The 20,372-nt window shown below is 40.7% G+C and overlaps 2 protein-coding genes and 1 non-coding gene across 6 annotated transcripts; 2 read left to right on the forward strand and 1 right to left on the reverse strand.

Moving 5' to 3' along the window:
• The first annotated feature begins 804 nt into the window (after positions 1-804).
• Positions 805-8,799, forward strand: LOC118403614. Its single transcript, XM_035802388.1, has 4 exons — positions 805-1,129; positions 7,613-7,745; positions 7,936-7,977; positions 8,182-8,799. The coding sequence occupies exons 2-4, from the start codon at positions 7,628-7,630 to the stop codon at positions 8,436-8,438; spliced, it is 417 nt and encodes a 138-aa protein (XP_035658281.1). The 5' UTR covers positions 805-1,129; positions 7,613-7,627; the 3' UTR covers positions 8,439-8,799.
• A 2,870-nt stretch (positions 8,800-11,669) lies between these two features.
• Positions 11,670-19,931, reverse strand: LOC118403599 (betaine--homocysteine S-methyltransferase 1-like). 4 transcript variants are annotated; one of them, XM_035802364.1, is made up of 10 exons: positions 19,865-19,931; positions 19,135-19,276; positions 17,376-17,517; positions 16,774-16,907; positions 16,155-16,346; positions 15,521-15,668; positions 14,466-14,654; positions 13,962-14,092; positions 13,536-13,636; positions 11,670-12,586 (listed from the first exon to the last, which is right to left on the reverse strand). In XM_035802364.1, exons 2-10 carry the CDS (start codon positions 19,213-19,215, stop codon positions 12,493-12,495), a joined length of 1,212 nt encoding a protein of 403 aa, XP_035658257.1. In that variant the 5' UTR covers positions 19,216-19,276; positions 19,865-19,931; the 3' UTR covers positions 11,670-12,492. The 4 variants fall into 4 exon arrangements, with proteins under 4 accessions (XP_035658257.1, XP_035658259.1, XP_035658258.1 ...); XM_035802366.1 differs by lacking the exon at positions 17,376-17,517; XM_035802365.1 differs by lacking the exons at positions 19,135-19,276; positions 19,865-19,931 and adding an exon at positions 17,921-18,002.
• Trnam-cau lies at positions 15,021-15,093 on the forward strand. Its single transcript has one exon. It is a non-coding gene; the product is annotated as a tRNA-Met (tRNA).
• Positions 19,932-20,372: the final 441 nt, after the last annotated feature.

Consider the following 20,372-nt stretch of genomic DNA (forward strand, 5'->3'; position numbering starts at 1 on the left):
AGTCTTTGTTGGGAACTCGTGAGGTGTGGGAGGCTGATGTCATCAATCACGGAAATGTAGCTGACGTCATAGTTTTTGTGGGGGTTTGTTGGCAGTTACACTCGCATTTGTCTCGTCTCAAAAATGCAAATTAGAATTTTTAGACAATCTGACGAAAGGTCTGCTATTTAGTAAGATATCAAGAAAGCAAAAGTAAGACATTGTTTGACGGAGTGTAAGTAATGTGAATGTTTTGACTTTATATATAATGGCAACTTCGAGTGTAAAATGCATGTTGAATGTTCACCGGTTGTATGGTAGATTGCACCCGACACCAGCACTCACCTGGGTTGACCACTGTATTGTGTCGCTGCAATTTAAATATTAAATGAATAAAAATTAGAATGATAGTGTCGCTGACGAAAGATGATGGATGCTCTCTAAAACATCTGAACGTTTCCAAAATCATATCCCGTTGCTTGAGTAAATGCTATTTTGTATATCTTATTACTTGGATGTCTAACCTTCGATGAAAATAAATATGTGACATACCAACGAGTGCAAAAGGAATAAACCTTTCTATGATAAACGCGGAACCAGCCAAATTATTTGACTTTTCACAAATCTCTACTCGTCTATAAACTTTCCACTCCAAGAAAAATCGAGTGGTTCTCTAAACATAAATTCATGAATTATTCCCGCTATTTCGTGGAGTTTCAAAACCACAATGTTCCAATCTACACTTCGCCTCAGACAGTCTGTACTTGGAGGTCAATATTAGACCTACGACTTCGCTTTTATTGTATGTCGATAAAGATGATCAAAAAATTATCACTTGTACAGTAGAAACCTTACGACCTATCTTTGTACCATGATGTGAGAGACCTGGCTTTAATTGGTCAACATGAGTTAACGCTTTGGGGAAGGGCTCCCTGGTGAGTTGAATACGCACGCGCGGAGGCGACAGATCTCTTCAAATAAGCTCCAAACAGCGGGAGGAACAAGTGGCTACACGGAGGCAGTTCTGGAGAAGCCGTTTGTACAAGTCAAGAAAGGCAGCCGGGTTGCTGGATAAGGTCTAGCTTTCACCTTTCATTGTCTACGACCAGCCACGACAGCCCGCTGAGGCGTTGGAGAAGAACAGTTGGTGGTATGTAATCATGGTAGTTTGTTGCGTGATCGTTGTCTTTTGGTCCTTGAGTTTTATAGTCCCCTGCAATGAGAAAGTCCACTGCGCGTTTGTCGTTAATAGTGATCGCTCGAAATACACGCATGTATATATAAAAATGATTCGTGTTCTCAATCTTAATGGTAGACATGAATTAAACGGCGAGTAAGCCCATTTAAGAAGATTTGTGCGGCTAGTGACAAAACTGAAGTCGCCAAGAAAAAATACATCCAACCAGATTATATATTGACTATGACATGTGTAATCGTCTGTACGCCAGCTGTAGCGATGATTTGATAGATTTCTGAGACAACAAGACAGTATCTCTATCCTTAACGCAAAAGTATGTATATATAGCTGATCCAATGAAAAGCACATCATCTACCACAAACTAAAATGTCACGTTTTCGTACCGTATGGTGTAAAGATGATGAACTGCGCAACGTAATTCATGATTAAAATATTATCAGAATGACCACTCGTGATCATTCTATATATGAAGAATCTTCTATTTTCAAATTTGAAACAAAATACAAGAACATCGTGTAAGTGTATATGGCAAACTTCTATGATTTCAATGTGGATCTTTTTCTCAAAATGGTTTCCAACAGTCTGAAAGTACATTAAATGCGAAGCTGTTCCATGTGCGTAGATCATAGTACATGAACACAAACATAAAAAGGGTTCTTTTTTTGGCGCTTGTAAATGACTTTGAGAAAGGTGACGCTTCAATATTGCCAGGTAAGTCAGTAGCTTGCAGTGCACAGTGAGATGTCGTTAAGAAGGGCGGCTCTGGACATGCAAAGGTTAGAAGATGTCAAGGCCCTCGTGTAGTGATTTATCAAGACATGGCCCAGGCGATGTCCCTGTTGTGAATGGATCAAGACTTTTACCCTTCAGAACGAGACAGGTCAGACTTTTGCTGCAGAATGATTGCCATGTCACTCCAGTGTACGAAGAGAATGCGATGTAGATTATTATCATGATTGTTGAACACTCGCCCTGACAAGGGCTACCAGGCAAGGTTTTGAATGAAATGTTTTGAGTGTATGCGTTTTGGTGTGTAAAGTGGTGTCCTTCTACGTTTCCATAGCCCTTGGCCTACGCAGTTGTACAAGCATAGGACCATTCTACAAGATGTAGCGTGTTCAAAAACCAAAATCTCTTTCATATCTGAGTACTATTGCTAAGCAGATAAAACAGTATGTACCAGTTTGAAGTAGTTTCTATGGACCGACAAAGGCTTGAACCCAACCCCCAAGTAAGCACTTTACCCTCTATGCTTTTTGAGCCACTAACTAATAATTGCTGAGTGCTAAGCAGATAAAGCGGTATTTTAAGTAGTTGATATGGACCGACCAAGGCTTGAACCCAAACGCCACGCAAGCACTCTACCCTGTAGGCTTTTTGAGCCACCGCTTGATGAACAATAATGGACTCTGCACATACGCAACCATGTGTTCTTATGTTGTGCAAGAGTGCGATTGTTGAGTGCTAAGCCATCAGCTCTGGTCATTAAAACGTACCCTGTTATTGATGTATGAATAAGCACGACAATGGCGACAGTCTCTTTCATCGTGTAAGAGCTAATCTGTGTAAAAGTCGTATCCAGGACCGTGGAAACAAACGATCAAGAGAGATCCTTGTCAAACGACAGCACACGGGATAGCAATTTTCTCATATTAAAGGCATCTCGTGTCTTTAATATACAAATTGCGTTTTTAGTCATCAAAAACATTGGAGTGGGAGGAGTGTTTCAACTCCACTCTTATTACATGTGAAGTATTGGAGCCCATAATTTTCCAAAGCATGGAAAGATCAAAAACAGTATCATCTGCTCCGACAGGGCTTCCTGTTTTTACCTTTGCTGAGAAAGAGATGAATTCAGAGCTGTTTGTGTGCGTATGTTTGTGGGGTGTCTTTCTGACTGTGAAGAAGTTTGGTAATTGGTAAGTGGATAGGTGGATGCAAAAACGACGTTCAAGTTGTCCTGGTGGCTCTTTTGGTACTGCAGCAGACCTCCAGGTTTTTATATCTCGCGCAGTCCTGGACATGATCTTGATCTCTTTATTCGTTGGAAGGAGCATATGAAAAAAAAATGCAATTCAAAATGATGTACCTGTATTGCTACTACCCCTGTCACATTATGTACGATCTTCGGGCGTATCGATGGAAGATCAGCCATATTTAAGATCGACAGAGGGTTGTGCGTATTTTTACCTGAAAACCGTCCCTGTCACATATAAGCCATACTTTGTACCCTGTACAATTGTTGTGCAATAAAGTTATTATTATAAGCGAGGCTCGTGCGATTGCCGCAGACTCGTCGTCCGATCGATTTTCGCCAAATATGACAGGGGTACATATACTTGATCAAATGAAACTTGAAATTTTGGTTTTAAAATGGATGAAAAAGAAAAAGGAATGCTTCAGCCGGCCGCGCGTGTCAGAAAATAGAATGTTATGTAACTGTGGGATAGACGTCATCAATGAAGATACCTATGAAAGACAAATCGAGTAGGACTTTCATTGACTATTTAAACCAGATAAAGATAGGAACAAGCGCTCTTAATTGCTACGTAACTCACCATAACATTCACCAGTCCCATGTATCAAGGACTTTTCTTTCTGGCAAATTGCCGAGCACACTGATCCATGAGACAAGTGATTGAAAAAGACTTTAATAATGACGAACGACGCAAGCATTGTCAGCAATTATCTTAAAGATGAAGATTATCTGCCTACCGAATGCCCTTTTATGGGACCATTTTGTCTCTCTGACGACAAGATAAGTCGACGTCATCACATGATCCGGAAAGATAGGATTTAGAAGCCTATTGCAATTCTCTATATATAAGATAGAATATCTGCATAATCCCTGTCACTCTTGTCACATCACCAACTCGTTTAAAAAAGGAAACAGGAGTTTACAAGGCTTAAATTTAGATATATTAGATATACTATCTCCGAACTCATAAATTTATCCATATTCGTATATTTGAAATGTTATCCCTAGTACGTTACTTTCTAATTTTCACCTTAACTGGCTTTCACGAGAAAAAAACAACAAATGACTTACAAATGTGCGTACGTTCAATTTTGAGGGTTCAGAATCGAAGGCGAAGGAAAATTCGCCACATATACGCTAAGTGCATATTTGTTGAAAACAATGGCAGTCGTTTGGGAATCGTGATTTGTACCTATGATTTGTCTTTGTCTTTCCACTACTTTGTCCTCCTTTTAACGCTTCTTGAAGAGCAGACTTCAAAGCCCCTGCAGAGCTCAAAAATCTCCCTATAACGGACAGGAGTCGGCAGTGTGAGCGCCAGGGCCAACAATGGCACATCACTAATCTACCATTGGCGGTCCCAGGGAGCAAAGGGTTCTACCTTTATTCGTTGGTATTCGTTTGATCTTGTCTACAAATGCAAAGCCTATTCCTACCACTCAGTCTACAACAACATCCAACTAAAACCTTCGGGCTATCATGATGTGAACCCATGCCAAATAACTGTCTGAACTACTATGGAAAGTCTTTCATAGTATTATGTACTTTATGGTGATACCTCGCTGCCACTGTGTCTTATATAGTGCCATTCAAAGGTCATTGTTAATGCAAAGGTTTTGCCGATGTTCTTAGCTCAGCTATTCGAAGGAGACCTGGGTAAAGACACTCCAAACGATGATCATTCATTTCACAACGAACATAGATATGTCAACAAGGCTTTTAGCATGACCTGCTTCACCTTGTGAACGGAAAACGCATTGATGAAGTAGCGTGTAAGAGGGGAGATGATGGATTGTAGATCACTTCAAAGATCTCAATGTGATTCTTACAACAAGATGGTTAAATACAGCATTAAAGGGGTTTGGATTAGAGTATAATGGAAACTATTCGTACATTTCAAAGAACATAATTTCCGATTGCTTTCTTTAAAAGGATAGTTAAATGGTAATTGCTGTGTCTGCTGCCATTTTGGTGTCCCTATTTGCATTTCAATGAATCAAAGCTAAAATGTTTGGGGGATTCAAAAACCTTCTCAAATAAATTCTGTGAAATAAAAGAAAGAATACTTAAAAACGATGCTGGGAATGTTTGAACCAAGTCGGCATAACTCCTTCATCCTTGAGACATTTATTGCATTTCTTAAGGATTAAAGTTGAGACTTTTGACGTTTGACATTCTTTCGTGCGATACACAGCTTTGATTATAACGATATCAGATGATACCTAGTCTTTCATGAATATAGCTTTCCCTTTAGTGATGATCTATCATTGCTAGGAAGATGTGTTGTTAATGTTATCGAATCACAGTTTTCATACGTGTGACGTCATCAAACTAACACTATAAAAACCTCTCACCATTGAACAGACGCATTTATTTATCATTAAGAGATGAAGTTCTATATCTAGAATGTATACTCTAAATGCCAAATACTGACAACAACCTCTTGGATCCTAAATGTACTGAATTATACCACAGTCACAGTGAGAAAGTACTGTGTCCAAACATACTATTAGGCCGGAAATATATCTATTACAGGAACATTGGTCAGGGTAGTAGTTTCCCTTGTGTAGTTGATAACAGTCAAACACCTTTTCAGTTAGTAATTTCCCGTTTTCGTCATTGTCCTTGTTAGCTGTCAAGGGCGTGTTAGTTCTTCACACTCTGTATACTTGCGATTTACACTTAATACGTCATACCAATACTGTTCATTTATTATTGGTGAAAGGGCTTCATAGGGACATAGTGACTTGTATCTAACTTCTTGCAATGCTCGTGTGTTTTGAACTTCGAGTGAAGTCTGATTATAGTCTTTCGGGTGTATAATGGTCCAGGAAGAATGAATATTTTCCACTGCCTATTTTTAAAGCTTGATCAAATGTATATTTTTCCGGTTTTGCGTGAAGTAAAGATTATGGTCTTATAGCACCGGCAGAAGGCTTGTTTTATAAGTTTCCTAAGAATTAAATGATAAACGTAAACACGAAATAGTTTGTGTTATTTATCTAATAAGACTGCTGTCTTAAATATGTCACAATGGAATTGGATATTGATAGAGAGTGTCTCTTTGCGAAACAAGATTGCACATTAATTAGAGCTATTGTCTCAGCACAATTTGTATCATGCGAACTATCGGGCTGGAATTCCTATTGTTAAAAGCAAACCTGTTTTCGATTTTACTTTTGTACACTGGTAAAAAAATTGGCAAAATGTACCGCTGCGTTATCAGTGCTTTGTTGGACTCGTAACTGATTCCTCGTGGGTCAGTCTAGGCTAGTAGCGTGTCACAGTGTAGTGTTTCCACTGCCCACTGATAGAAGATACCCTGAGCTTAGTCTGAAAACACAAGAAAATATCTCTGGTTGGGCGTCTTGTACGTCTGCCAGATACTTGGCATGCGCGAGTTCATTTGTGTGACCTTAAGGACCCTTATGCGGATTGTTGTTACGATGATAAGTGATAAATGCGATGTCAGGGATGACTAGAACACGTAGAGCTTAAGGAAAAAGCTTAAAATATCGATTATCTTCCCATGTATGAAAGATAATACATTGGTTGAAGGACCTTTGGTTGCCAGCTCGAGAATCGTTGATCTGACTTTGTTGAAACGGCGCCTAAAGTTGACTCTGCTCGGGAAGACAAGGCGCCAGACATTGCCATTTGATCTCTCGTACTTTGTGCGAGTAGTGTACAGGAAATAATGCTGACGTCACATCCTTTACCTAGGCGACATGTTAACAGAAAAACGCAATTTAAAGTCACCTTTAATGGCCTATTACCTATTGGCGTGGGATTTTATTTTACTATTTATGGTGTAGCTGTCCTGGCCGCAGACGTGTTTTTAAGTTGAAGCATGCCGCCTTCTATTGTACGGATGTTCTGCCCATTGGGAATGTTTCTGTTATTCGAATGTTTCTGTTAGAGCGGATTTGAAGAATTGACAATTCTTTTGCTTATGTATTTTTGTTTTCACTTTTTTAGATGCCGCTAGCTTATCAGACATTGTAGAAACTATTTCGAAAGACGTTAATCTTTTTATACTTTTATGTACTCACGAATTTTACTTTCCACATGTAGCATTTTTTCTCTGATAACGAATGTAGTTTATTGGTTACATTCTTTTGCAGTTCCGGCTCTTGGTACGTCTTCTATTCTTAGAAAAATAATATCCGGTCTAACAAAAGCGTTTTATGAAAATCGATTTAACCAAAAGTAAAATGAAATGGGAATTAATTATAGCACCACAATATCTGGTAATGAAAATCAATGATAAACTTAAGAAATTTATGTATGTACCTCATCAACACGTCAACATCAAAAGATTTTCACAAATCCTTACACGGTGGTTTTTCTCCTGAAGGATGATAAATCTGTGACGTCAGCATCTGTACTTATAACGTCAGTCTGTCAGTCAACGCTAGAGCATGATTCTGACGTGACGTACGTTGTTGTTTCTGCAGGCAGTGAAGACTACCATGGACGCGAGGATAGTTGCGCTGGTTGTGGCGGTGTTGGTGACAGAGGCGTGCGGGTTACACCAGCTGCATGACCGCGGCACGGATGTGTATCTGCCCAACCCCCAGAGCCGAAGAGGTGCGTTTTATCATACACATTAGATGTAATCCTTTGCTATACTTTCTCGTCATCATCCTTTCGTTGCTTGCTTTCCTACTTCATTCGTTATCTTTTTTTTTTGGCTAGATTGTCGGGTTGAAATACTCTTTTATTTTGATATGAGATTTGCTTTTATTAATTTTGATATTCATTTACGATTTTAATCTAGTTTACAGGCTTGGTGGCACCAGTTGGTTTGCAACAATAAAAGGTTAGAACGCTATTGTCTTTTTCTCCTCTTGCGTTTTTTTTCTTTTTTGTTATTTCTTTCGGTTTTAATTCTGCCCCTATTCTTTCAGACACATCTTTTGTTTGCATTACATGATGTCGGTTGCCTTTTGCTGACAACATTCATCCATTATATCATTAAAGATTTAAAGATAATTCTAAATTTCTGGAAATATTTTCTTTTTAGCCGGAGCAACACCGCACAAATGGTACGAAACCATTATGCGGCTCGACTCACCCCATTTTGGCAAAAGACGCTCCGTGACCGACTACAGCCTTAACGTCCCCGATGACAAGGTCGTTGGAGGAATCGACGATCGTCGGGAGGGTCCGGAAAGAGTCCCGATTATCCTTTCCGACAGCGATGTCGGAAGGGATCGGCAACGTTCGGGAGAGAGAATCTTCCAAGTGAACAGAGGCGGCCAAAAATGCGTTTGCTGGTGACGTCAAAAATATGGCTGGAAATGATGATTCTCAGAATTTTTGTCTTTGGCTCAAAATGTTTTAAGTACAGCTAGCTGACACTATGAACTTATCAACTTTAGAATTGATGATTGTTTACATGATTTCATCATGTTTTGATATTCTACATTGTATCAAAAGAGGTGTTTAAGAGATTCAAGCAAGTGGCAGATGTATTGTACCACACAGATAACACAAAGAATTTGATGAAGAATTGGCCGTTTTCAGCACTAGTCTTACATGTAGCAGTGCATATATAGGTCTATTGAATTCATTTATCTGTTATGAGGTGAATAGAATCGTAAACATAAGAATAATAATAAAATAAATCTGACAACCTTTACATTTCATGAATTCATTTTGTCGTGTCTTAACTCGCTTTTTTTTTTACTTTTTAAACTTGAACATTAACAACTAGAGTACAAAACTAACACTGCATTGAGTCTATACAACTTTTATGACAGCGCAATACATATCAATAACTAATAAAAGCAGAACAGGCACTGACGTGATATTGGAATAAAACAATTTTTGCATGACGGGAATCGAACCCGGGACGTGTGAGTGAAAGCTACAATTCTAACCACGGGACCACGGGACAGAAAACGACCTCTAGTGCGGCTTTGTGCCGTAGTATTTTCCCTTATAAACTATCATAGTCTCATGCCCCAAATTGTCAAATACAGACAGTGCTACATGTACATACATGGTCAAATCTAGAAACTCTCCCTTTTGCTTTTTGACAAAATAGACATTTTGTTTTGTGAATCCAACCTCCTTGGTGAAACACATTATTAGACAGAAATACGAAGCTGCAGCCCCTTTGGCACATACAACTTGGGGTAACGTTCACATTTCAGAATCTATCTCCCAGAAAACTGGAAATATACCATTTTGTCTACTTTAAGAATCTACTAGACCTTCACTTTCCTCTACTGAAATCTGTTTCATTTACCAACAGTGGTCAGTCGTGGATCGTTCTATTAGCAGCAGCTCTAAAGATAACAAATTAACAAACACGATATGGCAATACAAATGGATGCTAATAGTAGATGATGTCAATCACCAAATGCGATCATCTTGCAGTTTTCATCTGAATCAGACGTCACTGCGATAAATGTTCATGGCCTGGAAGTGGTTATGTAGACATATCTATTTTAGTCTTCAGTGTAGGTGGACCGCTTTTCTAGGAATTTCTTCATGTTGCGACACTGACGAGGAAAATACTCCAAATATGACTTTAACATCTTATCGTTGGTTTTAAGAGGTGCAATGAGGGGTGGATCTTAATCACAAGCTATACGGGTGAGTTAAGATTAAAAGAGATGGACTGCCTTCCCAAGGGACATCTGGTTCTCAGGCGCGTCGGTACGACAGAAACCATGCAACTTTAGGGAGAGTTTTTTTTTGGGGGGGGGGTGGACAATGACAATGTGGCGCTGCACTCAAGTTTAGCAACTCATTTTTAATCAACAGTTGCACATACAAATTGCAGACAGAGGGCAAAGTTTTTTTATCCCCGACCGAAGTCATGTACCCATTTTTACAGCTGGGTGAAGTGAGAAAGGTCGTGTAAAGTGGGGTGTACCCATTCGTTTTTGCTTCGACCTCTGCCATCTCCCACCGAGCTCGATTTATGAGTTAACATTAACAAGTTTTCTGTTGAGTATACGTTTTTGCTTCGACCTCTGCCATCTCCCACTCGATTTATGAGTTAACATTAACAAGTTTTCTGTTGAGTATAACAGATTTGTCTTATTTTAACTTAACTTATGACTATCACTCTGATTTTGAGTTCACCGTATTTTTGTTTTCTGTTATTTGAAAGGCACAATAAGTTGTACATTTCCGTCATGTTATAATTTACATTTAACCTGGATTCCAGGAGGAGTATCATAATTTTATATTGTTTTAATCTAGATTCCAGGAAGAGTAGTGATGTATCGCTAATAGAGATCTAAAAAAAGCCAATCCCCCACGCATACGCGCAAAGGGAGAACAACATGGGGATGGTGTGGTCATGTCCGTCAGACGATAGGACCCTAAGCAACCAAGTACAAACACCGGTAAACCAGCGCCTGACGCTGTTTGGAGATCCTCTGTCTCATTCCACATACGCAAGAAAAATAGCAGCATCTACAGTGGGCCGCATATAGCCACGCAGTTAACAAGTCGTTTCCTGTTGGCGAACAGGATACATACGTCACAGTTAACAACAGGATATAAAATGTTAAGCTTTTAAGCTGAACGGATGAGAAAATTTGTTTGCATCGCATTACCCTAGGCGTAGCGCATTTATAAACGGCAAACATATACGCCAAAAAGTTCTGATGTTTTCGGCAGGGTTAATGTCTCTGTGTGTGTCTGTCTCTGAGTCAGTGTCTTTTATTAAGCTAATAAAGGACTACTTGGCACATCATTTTGTACTTAAATGAGACAAAATTACTTGTCGAGGATAAGAGATCTTGAAGCTCTAGTTTGAGCCTAAGATTATCAATAGGAAGGGCATTACAGCCCCGAATAGCATTCATTTCTTGATTCCTAATTTAGCGATAACAGAAATACACACCGATGATAATACCGGTAGCTGAAAGTATTAATATAATACTTGTACCCATTAATCTTCGAGACCTATAGAGACTGACATTTCTAGGGGGCATATTCTCTGTCAAATAGAAATTTAAGCCACCTCGTACATTTCTGTAATATTAATTTATTTTCTTTCACTTATGGATTGTTTTCTACATATTTATTTTCAACTGGGGGAAGGGGCAGAATCGTGTCGAAAAACATTACCAGGGAGTTTTTCGCATACAGATTGTTATCTTCATAGTTCGTTCTTTTCCATTGGTAGGAAAAAATCGCATTGAAAAAACATGATCAGAGAGTTTTTAGCATACACATTGTTTCCTTCCCATTAGAAATGTACTCTGAGGGAGAATATCATATTGTGATGAAAGAATTAAAAAAAAAAACTACCGAGATTTTTCGCATAAATAAACTTACATTTTTCAATATTAGAAAGGTCCGTCAGATTTCAGGATATAACATTGTGTGACCAAACCAGTACATATTTGGTTGCCAAGCTTTCTAGCAGCTATCTATTCCGCTACCACCAGCCTATTTATATGACAAGCTAACTCATACAGATATTGTGGCTTGTGGCTATCAGAGGCAATACTCAAACCAGCACGACCGCTTGCTGAGTTCCTGTCTATGAATAACGCACGCTTTATTAAAAGTACGCATACATATTAGTACTGATAATTGCTGATTTAGATCTCCGAAACTCCTGATATAACAAACTCTAGGTTCAAGGAAAGTCAGTTTCTTCGAAAGGGATGGAATATCTGCAGGTGGTAGCAATAACAACCAACTCATAACGGATTTGTCATGCTTCACTTCAGCAATGCCATTGCACGATTATCTTGCAGTCTGGTGTAAAGGATAGACTGTTTCAGATTCCATGTTGTTCATGGCACATATTAAAGGCTGCCAGAAACGACCACCCGCAAAACACAAAGCTCTATTCTTGGAAAAGAGAAAGAATGTGTCTTACTGTGTACATTGTGCAAACGTTTTCCAACGTCTGAAGGACTTTGTTGCCACAATCAATTTTTATTCATAGGTCTCACACAGGAGAATGTTGCTATTCAAGAGCATTGTGTAGAGTACATCTCTCAAAGTTTAAAGGTGTTATGATGTGAGATTATAAAGACCGCTAGGCGGCGCTATTGACAGTTAAAAATGGTACAACGCACAGCTTAGAGCTGTGAAAAAAGCTAAACGAATATCGAAGAAACATGAAAACGGAAAAATGTCTTCATGAAATCATCAGTGGTTATCAAAAATGTTGAAAGTAGGAAATATCGTAGACTGGTCACCGAATATTGGTATGCTCACAGTCACTGTTTATCACAAACTAATCAATTCAATCAAATGTATCTCATATGCTTACATTTACCCATCGATTAGATTATGTCCTCTCAAAGCCGTCAGCCAGGTTGTAGGATTCCGCTGCCTGTGACGTCAGTGCTCACTGGCGGAAGAGTTTCTCCTGAACGTCCGGAAACCCTGGTCGGCCCAAGGCTGGCTTTACGGATTCCCAGTATTCCCTGGTATCCTTTCCGCTGGAGAAACAAAAGTATGACAGACGCAAGAAGAGTAGATATAGTTAGTCTGAGCTCTTTCTCTTCGCAATGCTTCGTGCTAGCTGTGGTAATCTGAATTCAAACAAAAGATATACAGAACACAACCCAGTGTTGCTGTATCGAGTGAACTGCACCGCCATGTTTGATAGTGTGGTAACTTTCTATAGCGTTTTCGGTAGTTTTTGCTCGCGTCCTGGTGGTCAGCTTTTCCCATTTAATCTTGTCACGACTCATGTAAGGGCTGAGTAAAGGGCTATAAACAAAATACGTCCTCTTAGTGTTGCCACGGCTACTTTTGTGACATAAGGTAGCAGAATACAGTTTTCGGCCTATGGGGCTTCCTATAGTTAAGGACCGCAAGGTGACTGACATCGACGCGGATAAAATTATAGTAGGGTGCATTTGGGAAGCACGACAGACTAGTATGTTAAAGTCGAGGGTACAACGTACAAAATAACCAAAAACAAAAAATATTGTGGTTTTTTAACATTGTGACGCCCTCTTTGAAATAGGGTCATGCGGGGTCACCCGGAACTGCAGCCGACTCACTTAGACAGCCAGCTGTAAAGGTCACGCGTATTTAAACAACGACAGGCCAAACTGAAAAATCTCATTCGTGCCATCTGAAAGCCGACATATTATGCTGCCACACAGTAAAGTTCATCCCTCGCTTACATGTACTTTAAGGTATTTACGAACGATTGAAGATTTCGACCGCACTATGTTTTTACCCCTACGTCATTAACTCCGGGGGTCGCGTAGAAATACTGTACTCTGCCGCCATAACTGAAAAATGAAATTGATCAAGAGTACTCAAAGAAATTAGCATTTAGAAATAGTGATTTCTGCAAACGCCATGACATACATCAGTATAGCGTCTGTCATATAACTACGGTGAACGACAATGTGATGTACTAGTAATCCTTACTTGATAAAGTCTTTCTCAGACTGGTCCGTCTTCAGCGCCCCTCCCCACGGCAAATGTTTCTTGCTGGCGTCTCCGAGCTTTCCTCCGCGCTCTGGAGACAGCTACGAAACGTAAAGAAATATACTGTGCGCTTCAGTACAGTTAATATTATATATCTCATATCTTTAATCATGTTATTGCAAATTTATTTAAGAGGAATATCTATTTCATATCCCCGTCTAATGTCGTGAGAAATATGTCTGAAAGAAGTGACCTACTAACTCGATTTCACCAGGTGATTTATTTGCTGTACTCTAATTTCATTAATGAAGCCGAAAATTTGCACAAGACAAAACAATGACAAAACAATGCAAGACGACGGGGAAAATGGTAAACGGCAAAGTGAGAATCAACAACAAAATTCCTCTAGTCGACACCAGTGACTACCTCTTCCGATATAGCCCGGATGTGGTGAGGTTCAAATCCACAGCAGCCGCCGATGTACCTGACCCCGAGGTCAAAGGCCGCTCGGGCGAAGTGGTGGACTTCAAAGCGGGTCATCTGCCGAGGGCCCAGAGCTGGCGAGGGAATGTAGAAAAACATTTGAAGAACAACTAGATATTTCTAGATTTTACAATCTACTATAAATGACCTAAACGTTAGAACGTTGTCTTGATAAATTCGTGTGGTCTCATGCCTGTATTTACTCCGAATGGTCACTCTCAAAGAATCCTTTCTGAATATAATTGGGCCCCAGAAGCGTGTTTCTGTGACGATCATAAATTCCCTTTCATCACGCTGATATAACAATGAATTGACATGAAAGTTTGTGTAATTCTGACAGGATTGGTCGGAAAGTTTCGGCATTCATTTTCCAATCTTTCATGCCAACTGATCAAATGTTGCAATTAGTTACTTTGATTATTACTTAACAAAATATAGTATTCTTACCGAACGGAAACTCCGGCAAGATGGTCCATCCGTTCTTCGTCTGCTCGGTCTCCGGTGAGTGGTAGCCGTTTGGTTGGACCATCAGATACGGGGACAGTCCTGCCTTCTCCAGCGCATCCTTCATCATCTTTATAGTCTTCAGACAGGTGTTGGCATCAAACCGGCAGTTCAATCCAACCACGTCAGCACCTACAAAGAGATAGTACAATGAGGCATTAAGGTTCATCTACTGATAATGCTCACATCTTATAATGGAAGCTCATCTGTAATCATTATAAAATGCTTAACTTTCTTCCAACACAAAGGCATACACGGATCAAATTTTCAATGACCACCTTGGTCTTCTTCAGGATCAATGCTGATGACCAATCACTTCAGAATATAAACTCGAAAGAACATTTGATCCCAGTGCCTTTGTATATAGTAAGAAAATTTAGCACTGTACTATGCTCGCTTCTTGTTAACATTCTGTACCGACTGAGGCAACATGTTGGACTTTGATACGGAATTCTTTGCTAGGTCGGAGAACAAATTTGCATAGCAGATATGTCAGCTGCCTCGATGGCGCAGTAGGCAGCGCGTGAGTCTCATAATCTCAAGGTCGTGAGTTCGATCCTCACTCGGGGCAAATTCTTTTTTGGATGTTTTTCTCATCCAATACTTGTTGTTGTTTGTTACCATTTGTAAGGTGTCTTTAAATTTATTTTATCCAACTTTATCCAACTTAAGACATCAAGAGCGTGTGACTTTTTTCATCTTGTGATCCCTGACCAGACTGCCAAGAACGCGTGACTACACCAAAGTGTAACACGAGGAGCAACGAGTCGAACGTGGTGGGAAGTTGGTATCGTCCTCCGTCCCGGGATATGAAGCACTCGCCTAATCTACGGTAGCACAAGATAGTATCAAAAACTGACAAAGGACTGAGTGAGGCCGCCCTAGGAGTGTACATTGGCTACCGGAAGCTATACAGACTCCTAGGCCGGCTATACTTTTTTTGATACCATATAATATGCTACGGTAACCGTATTATCTGCTTGGAGATTAGCACCCACCTGCTTTAGCCATCCTGACGGCACACTCCCCGACTGGAACGCCGCTGTCGTCTCCTGTCGGCCCGATACGCAGGGTACAGGCTACGGGCTTCCCTTTTCCCTTCAGCACTTCGATAGCCCACTCGGCCTCCTCCACGTTACCAATGAACTACACAGATACCGGTACGTTCAGTCAAAAAAGAATCTTCCTACTAGTACCATGCGTACTTCGACACGACAAGTTTTTGGTAACGCCACCTTCCCTTTGAGCTGGTGAAAATGTGGTAATAAACCGTACTACAGATCGCATGACTTTCCACTTAACACACAATAAAGCTCTGCACAGATACGTTTCCTAGTACATGTATACGCACTGCGATACGACAAGTCCTGCTTGTTTTTGGTAGCGCCACCAGATCGCGTGACTTTCCACAACCAATAGCAAGTCCAGAACATAAGACGCGAGTCTCGTCGACCTAGTCTCACACTCGTCTTGCGAGACTGGGTCACTCCATGAACAAGATAGACCGACAGCCATCGAAAATTTAGAGATTCTTGTGTATACCTTTAAAAGAAGTCAGTGTTAGATGAAAATTCTATCAACAGAACATAAAGCGAATTTGCTGTTTGAGACGACGAAGCTGACGTGACTTACCTCAGCCAATAGGAAGTCCACATCTTGTTCCATGAAACTGTCGACCTGTTTGCTGAACTCCTTCTGTACGGCTGCCCTTCCCTTCCCCTGTGCGTAAGATGGAGTGTTGGATAACCCTCCACAGACGAGGGTATCTCCGTCCCCAACAACCTCCTTCACTATAGTACATGCCTGGTCGTTCATTTCTTTGCACTGGATGTGAAATAAACGCACACAACGTATGGTATTTGTTTATTAAACGTATCTACATGTTGCCTCCTCTTGAAAAACAAAATACACAGGTAAACAATGTAAGACAAAACGGTACTAATAACAGTAACAATTAGAAGCAAAGTATAACTTGATACACTATAAATAAAACATAAATACAAAGCAATGAAACAGAATGAAATTTTGTTTCGTGTGAAACTTACGTTGATGTTACGATAGGGTATTGCCAAGTTTAAACAAGAGTCGTTGTGAGATATTGAAAAATAAAAATAGGTAATGAGCCAACTTGCAAATGAGCTGGACCAGTGCGTATGTAGAGAGAGAGAGAGAGAGAATCTCCAGGCATAACATAGTATCAAAGTTGCGTAGGATCTGCTTGGAGATGATGAGTTTCAAACGGTTTCCTTACCGTGATGCTCTTGCCAGTCTCGTTCCCAGGGGCGTCAGGACCAGACAGAGACAGTCTGTCGTCTGTCGACCAGAATGTGAAGGCCTGGAGCACATCTGCGCCTGCGCGCATGAACTCTCGGTGTAACTGTTTTACTGTAAGTATGAAATTAGCATAAGTAGATAGCGTGAGCATCACTTATAATAAGCTATCTACATACCCAAAAACATGACGATCCGTCAACCCATTCTTGAGTCATTCCCTTTCAAAGTCTGACCTAAACACCCAGGTCCCTTCCAAATCAAGCCGCTAGAGGGTCCAAATCCATACCACTTACTCTCGGCGTCAACAGCTATCTACCACTAAAACAAAACCATGGGCCACGACTATAACATGTTCAGAAATTGAGATATCAAATCCGGAACTTCCGCCGTAGCACCGTACCAACACGCTAGGGGGCTCGTACCAAGTATCAAGACAAGCCAGTATTCTGGAATTAAGGTGGTCAACTACATAGACACAAACACAGACACATACAGACATATACCAACGCTACAGAAAACCTTGTAGCGAAGGTAAAATGAATATTTTCACTCAAGAAGAAACCTCTATGCCTAACCCACCGGCCTCAGGATGTTCGATGACGACCTCTGTGGTGTAGGGTCCGGCCATGACGTAACCCCGCTTCTCCAGCGTGAAGACATAACCCCCGTCTCCTATCACAGGGCCCTCCTGCAGCCGCTCCAGTAAACCTTTTTTCACCATCTTATGATACAAGATAAATGCAAGGGTACGAAGAGTCACAACAAGCTTAAGGACTAGGAGATCTTTAACATTTCGGATGAGAGTAGCCGTATATAAACAACGATTGTGAAAAGCAGCGCGGAATCTAGATGGTCTAAGGTACTTGGCCCTGCCTATATGTCACCGCAAGCGAGGGAACGCCAGCACCTGTAAGCTTCGTACACACACTCGCACACCACAGCCTCAACAAACTGCTCAAAGTTCAAAGGTTGAAGAACCTAGCTGCCTAAAACTGCAAATCAGAAAGATAAGTACACGGGCGAATACACAGACTTTCACGGCTAACCACAAGATTCTCACATAGCGCTCACACTAATGGAGTAAACAATACTGTTTTGATACTGATTGCATGTGTTGTTTTTACCTCTTTTAGCCGACTTGCTAGCTCGATACACTCCACAACAAACCGCGGCCGTCAGGTCGTTTACAGTTCAAAGTGCAATCCGGGGGGTCTCGTATCAGTGTTCGTAGTATGGAACACTGTATTCCTAAGGGACCATTCAAAATCATATCTGCCATAATTTGGCATCTGATGAATCTACCGTATGATGCATCTAATATGAAAATTCGACATTGTCATTATGAATCTTCTGTAATTTTCAATTGAAACTGGATACGTATTTGCGAAAATGTACATAATGTATTCATCAAGTTCTCCCTGTACATTGTCAATAAGAATTATTCATACCCTTGCCAAGCCAATAATGATGACAAGGGACATGGCTGATTATGTATGTCTACATGTCTGTGGTGCATCCTTGTTGTAAGGGTATCGTGACGTAAGTATATGTGTGAACGCGCGCGCGTGTGTGTGCGTACAGGTTTGGCATATGTGCATGTGGTGTGTATGTGGTACATGTACATTCGTCTGTGCGAGATGGTGTACAATTTCTACAATGTGTACCATATATAATGTTGTAAACCCTCTACGTGACAAATGACAGGTCGAACGCTCAAACGTTCCAGATACGCGTACCTTACGCTACCGCCAAAGTGATCTTGTCGGGAACTGTAAGAGCTGCATGGCCGCAATATGCGGTGTTTTTGTATCGACGGGACCGGAAATGGTGTGACCGTGGCCGCGTTGGAGAGGTGGCCGCTATAGATTATTTCTTAATGCTTAGGTCAATGGAAAAAATCAAAGGGACCGACAAAAAGTGCCCACAGTGGTCAGGTGACCGCTATGCAAAGGTGGCCGCTAATACAGGTTTGACTGTAGATAGAAAATTGCCTACTCTGAAATGAATAGAAAAGTCGCTAGGGGGCCAAACCTACACCATTCACTCTCATGTCCCAAGAGTTATCTACTACAATATGTCCCGGACACACATCAAAACCGGAAGTTCTGTGAGATAGCCGACGGGTAGGGAACCCATTTATCGAACTTATCTTCATTTTACTGACACCTACCCACCAACGGTGACCAACCAAATATCATTAGATCTATCCATAGCTTCTTAAATTCTGCTGTCCACTGGCACAAACGGCACCGAAAATATAGTCTTCAAGGTAGCAAGGTACATATATGAAGAAGGAAGAATATTTTCACACAAGGAGAAAATTCTACGCCGAACCCACCGGCCTCAGGATGTTCGATGACGACCTCTGTGGTGCACGGTCCGGCCATGACGTAACCCCGCTTCTCCAGCGTGAAGACATAACCCCCGTCTCCTATCACAGGGCCCTCCTGCAGCCGTTCAAGTAGACCTGTTTTCACCATCTAATAACACAAATTGTGGAACAGTTCACTTTTATTTTGATGCATAAGAAGATAGAATGCTTGCTCAGTTCATCAAAGAGGTAACGTTAATTTCTGAAGAAAGTTACAAACTTTAAGGCAATCCATGCGTTATGTACGATGTAAGGGTACTAAATTCACAACAAGGACTGTAAGGAAAATTTCAACATTTCGGATATTAAAGAGTAGGTTTATGAAGAATGATTGTTAAAAGCAGCACGGAATCTAAATGGCCGGATTATATTTCATGAATATAAGATACTTAGTCTAGTACTTGACCGTACGTATGTCTGTATGTCACCGCAAGCAAAGGAACGCCAGCACTTGTAAGCTTCGTTCACACACTCGTACCGTGACCACAGCCAAAACGAACTGCTTAGAGTTCAAAAGTTCAAGAGCATACAGGCTGAAACTGACATCCACAGCAATCATAAAGAATACACGAGCGAATACACAGACTTTCACGGCCGTAACCGCAAGATTCTCACATAGCTCTCACACTTATGCTTCTGCTTTGTCTATTGGAGTAAACAATACTGTTATAGTACTGATTGCATGTGCTGTTTTTACCTCTTTGAGCTGACTTGCTAGCTCGATACACTCCACAGCAAACCGAGGCCGCGGCCGTCAGGTTGTTTAAAGTTCAAAGTGCAAAGTTCACTATGTATGTCAGAATGTCTGTGGTGTATCCTTGTACGGGTATGGTGACGTAAGTTTGTGTGTGAGCACGCGCGTGTGTGCGCGCGTGTGTGTGCGCGTTACAGTTTTGGTATATGTATGTGTGGTGCGTATGTGGTACAAGTAAATACGTGTTAACGAGATGAAATACAATTTATACAATGTGTACCATACATAATGTTGTGAACCCTCTACGACAAATGACAGGTCCCAACTGTTGCATATTTAATTTCAATCAAACCTCCACATTTTCGAATTCGTCACATCTCATTCAACAGAAAACACTCGCCAAGGAGCTACTAAGAATCTGGAGCGGAGTATCTTCTTTAAAAAATAACCGGTATTGTTGCCAAGGATGATTTTTAAAAACGTTGCGGAGTCTACGTAATCATCACACCGT

The sequence above is a fragment of the Branchiostoma floridae genome, chromosome 16 (assembly GCF_000003815.2).
Source record: "Branchiostoma floridae strain S238N-H82 chromosome 16, Bfl_VNyyK, whole genome shotgun sequence".
Taxonomy (NCBI): domain Eukaryota; kingdom Metazoa; phylum Chordata; class Leptocardii; order Amphioxiformes; family Branchiostomatidae; genus Branchiostoma; species Branchiostoma floridae.

What these genes read in the sequence shown, in the direction of transcription:
- LOC118403614 (XM_035802388.1), top strand. Translation starts at nt 7,628, where the DNA reads ATGGACGCGAGGATAGTTGCGCTGGTTGTGGCGGTGTTGGTGACAGAG. An exon ending in CAACCCCCAGAGCCGAAGAG is followed by an intron (nt 7,746 to 7,935) that starts GTGCGTTTTATC and finishes ATTTTAATCTAG; the next exon opens with TTTACAGGCTTGGTGGCACC. An exon ending in TTGGTTTGCAACAATAAAAG is followed by an intron (nt 7,978 to 8,181) that starts GTTAGAACGCTA and finishes TTTTCTTTTTAG; the next exon opens with CCGGAGCAACACCGCACAAA.
- LOC118403599 (XM_035802364.1), bottom strand. Translation starts at nt 19,215, where the DNA reads ATGTCTTCACGCTGGAGAAGCGGGGTTACGTCATGGCCGGACCGTGCA. An exon ending in TGGACTTCCTATTGGCTGAG is followed by an intron (nt 15,669 to 16,154) that starts GTAAGTCACGTC and finishes GTATCTGTGTAG; the next exon opens with TTCATTGGTAACGTGGAGGA. An exon ending in CGTCAGGATGGCTAAAGCAG is followed by an intron (nt 14,655 to 15,520) that starts GTGGGTGCTAAT and finishes ATCTCTTTGTAG; the next exon opens with GTGCTGACGTGGTTGGATTG.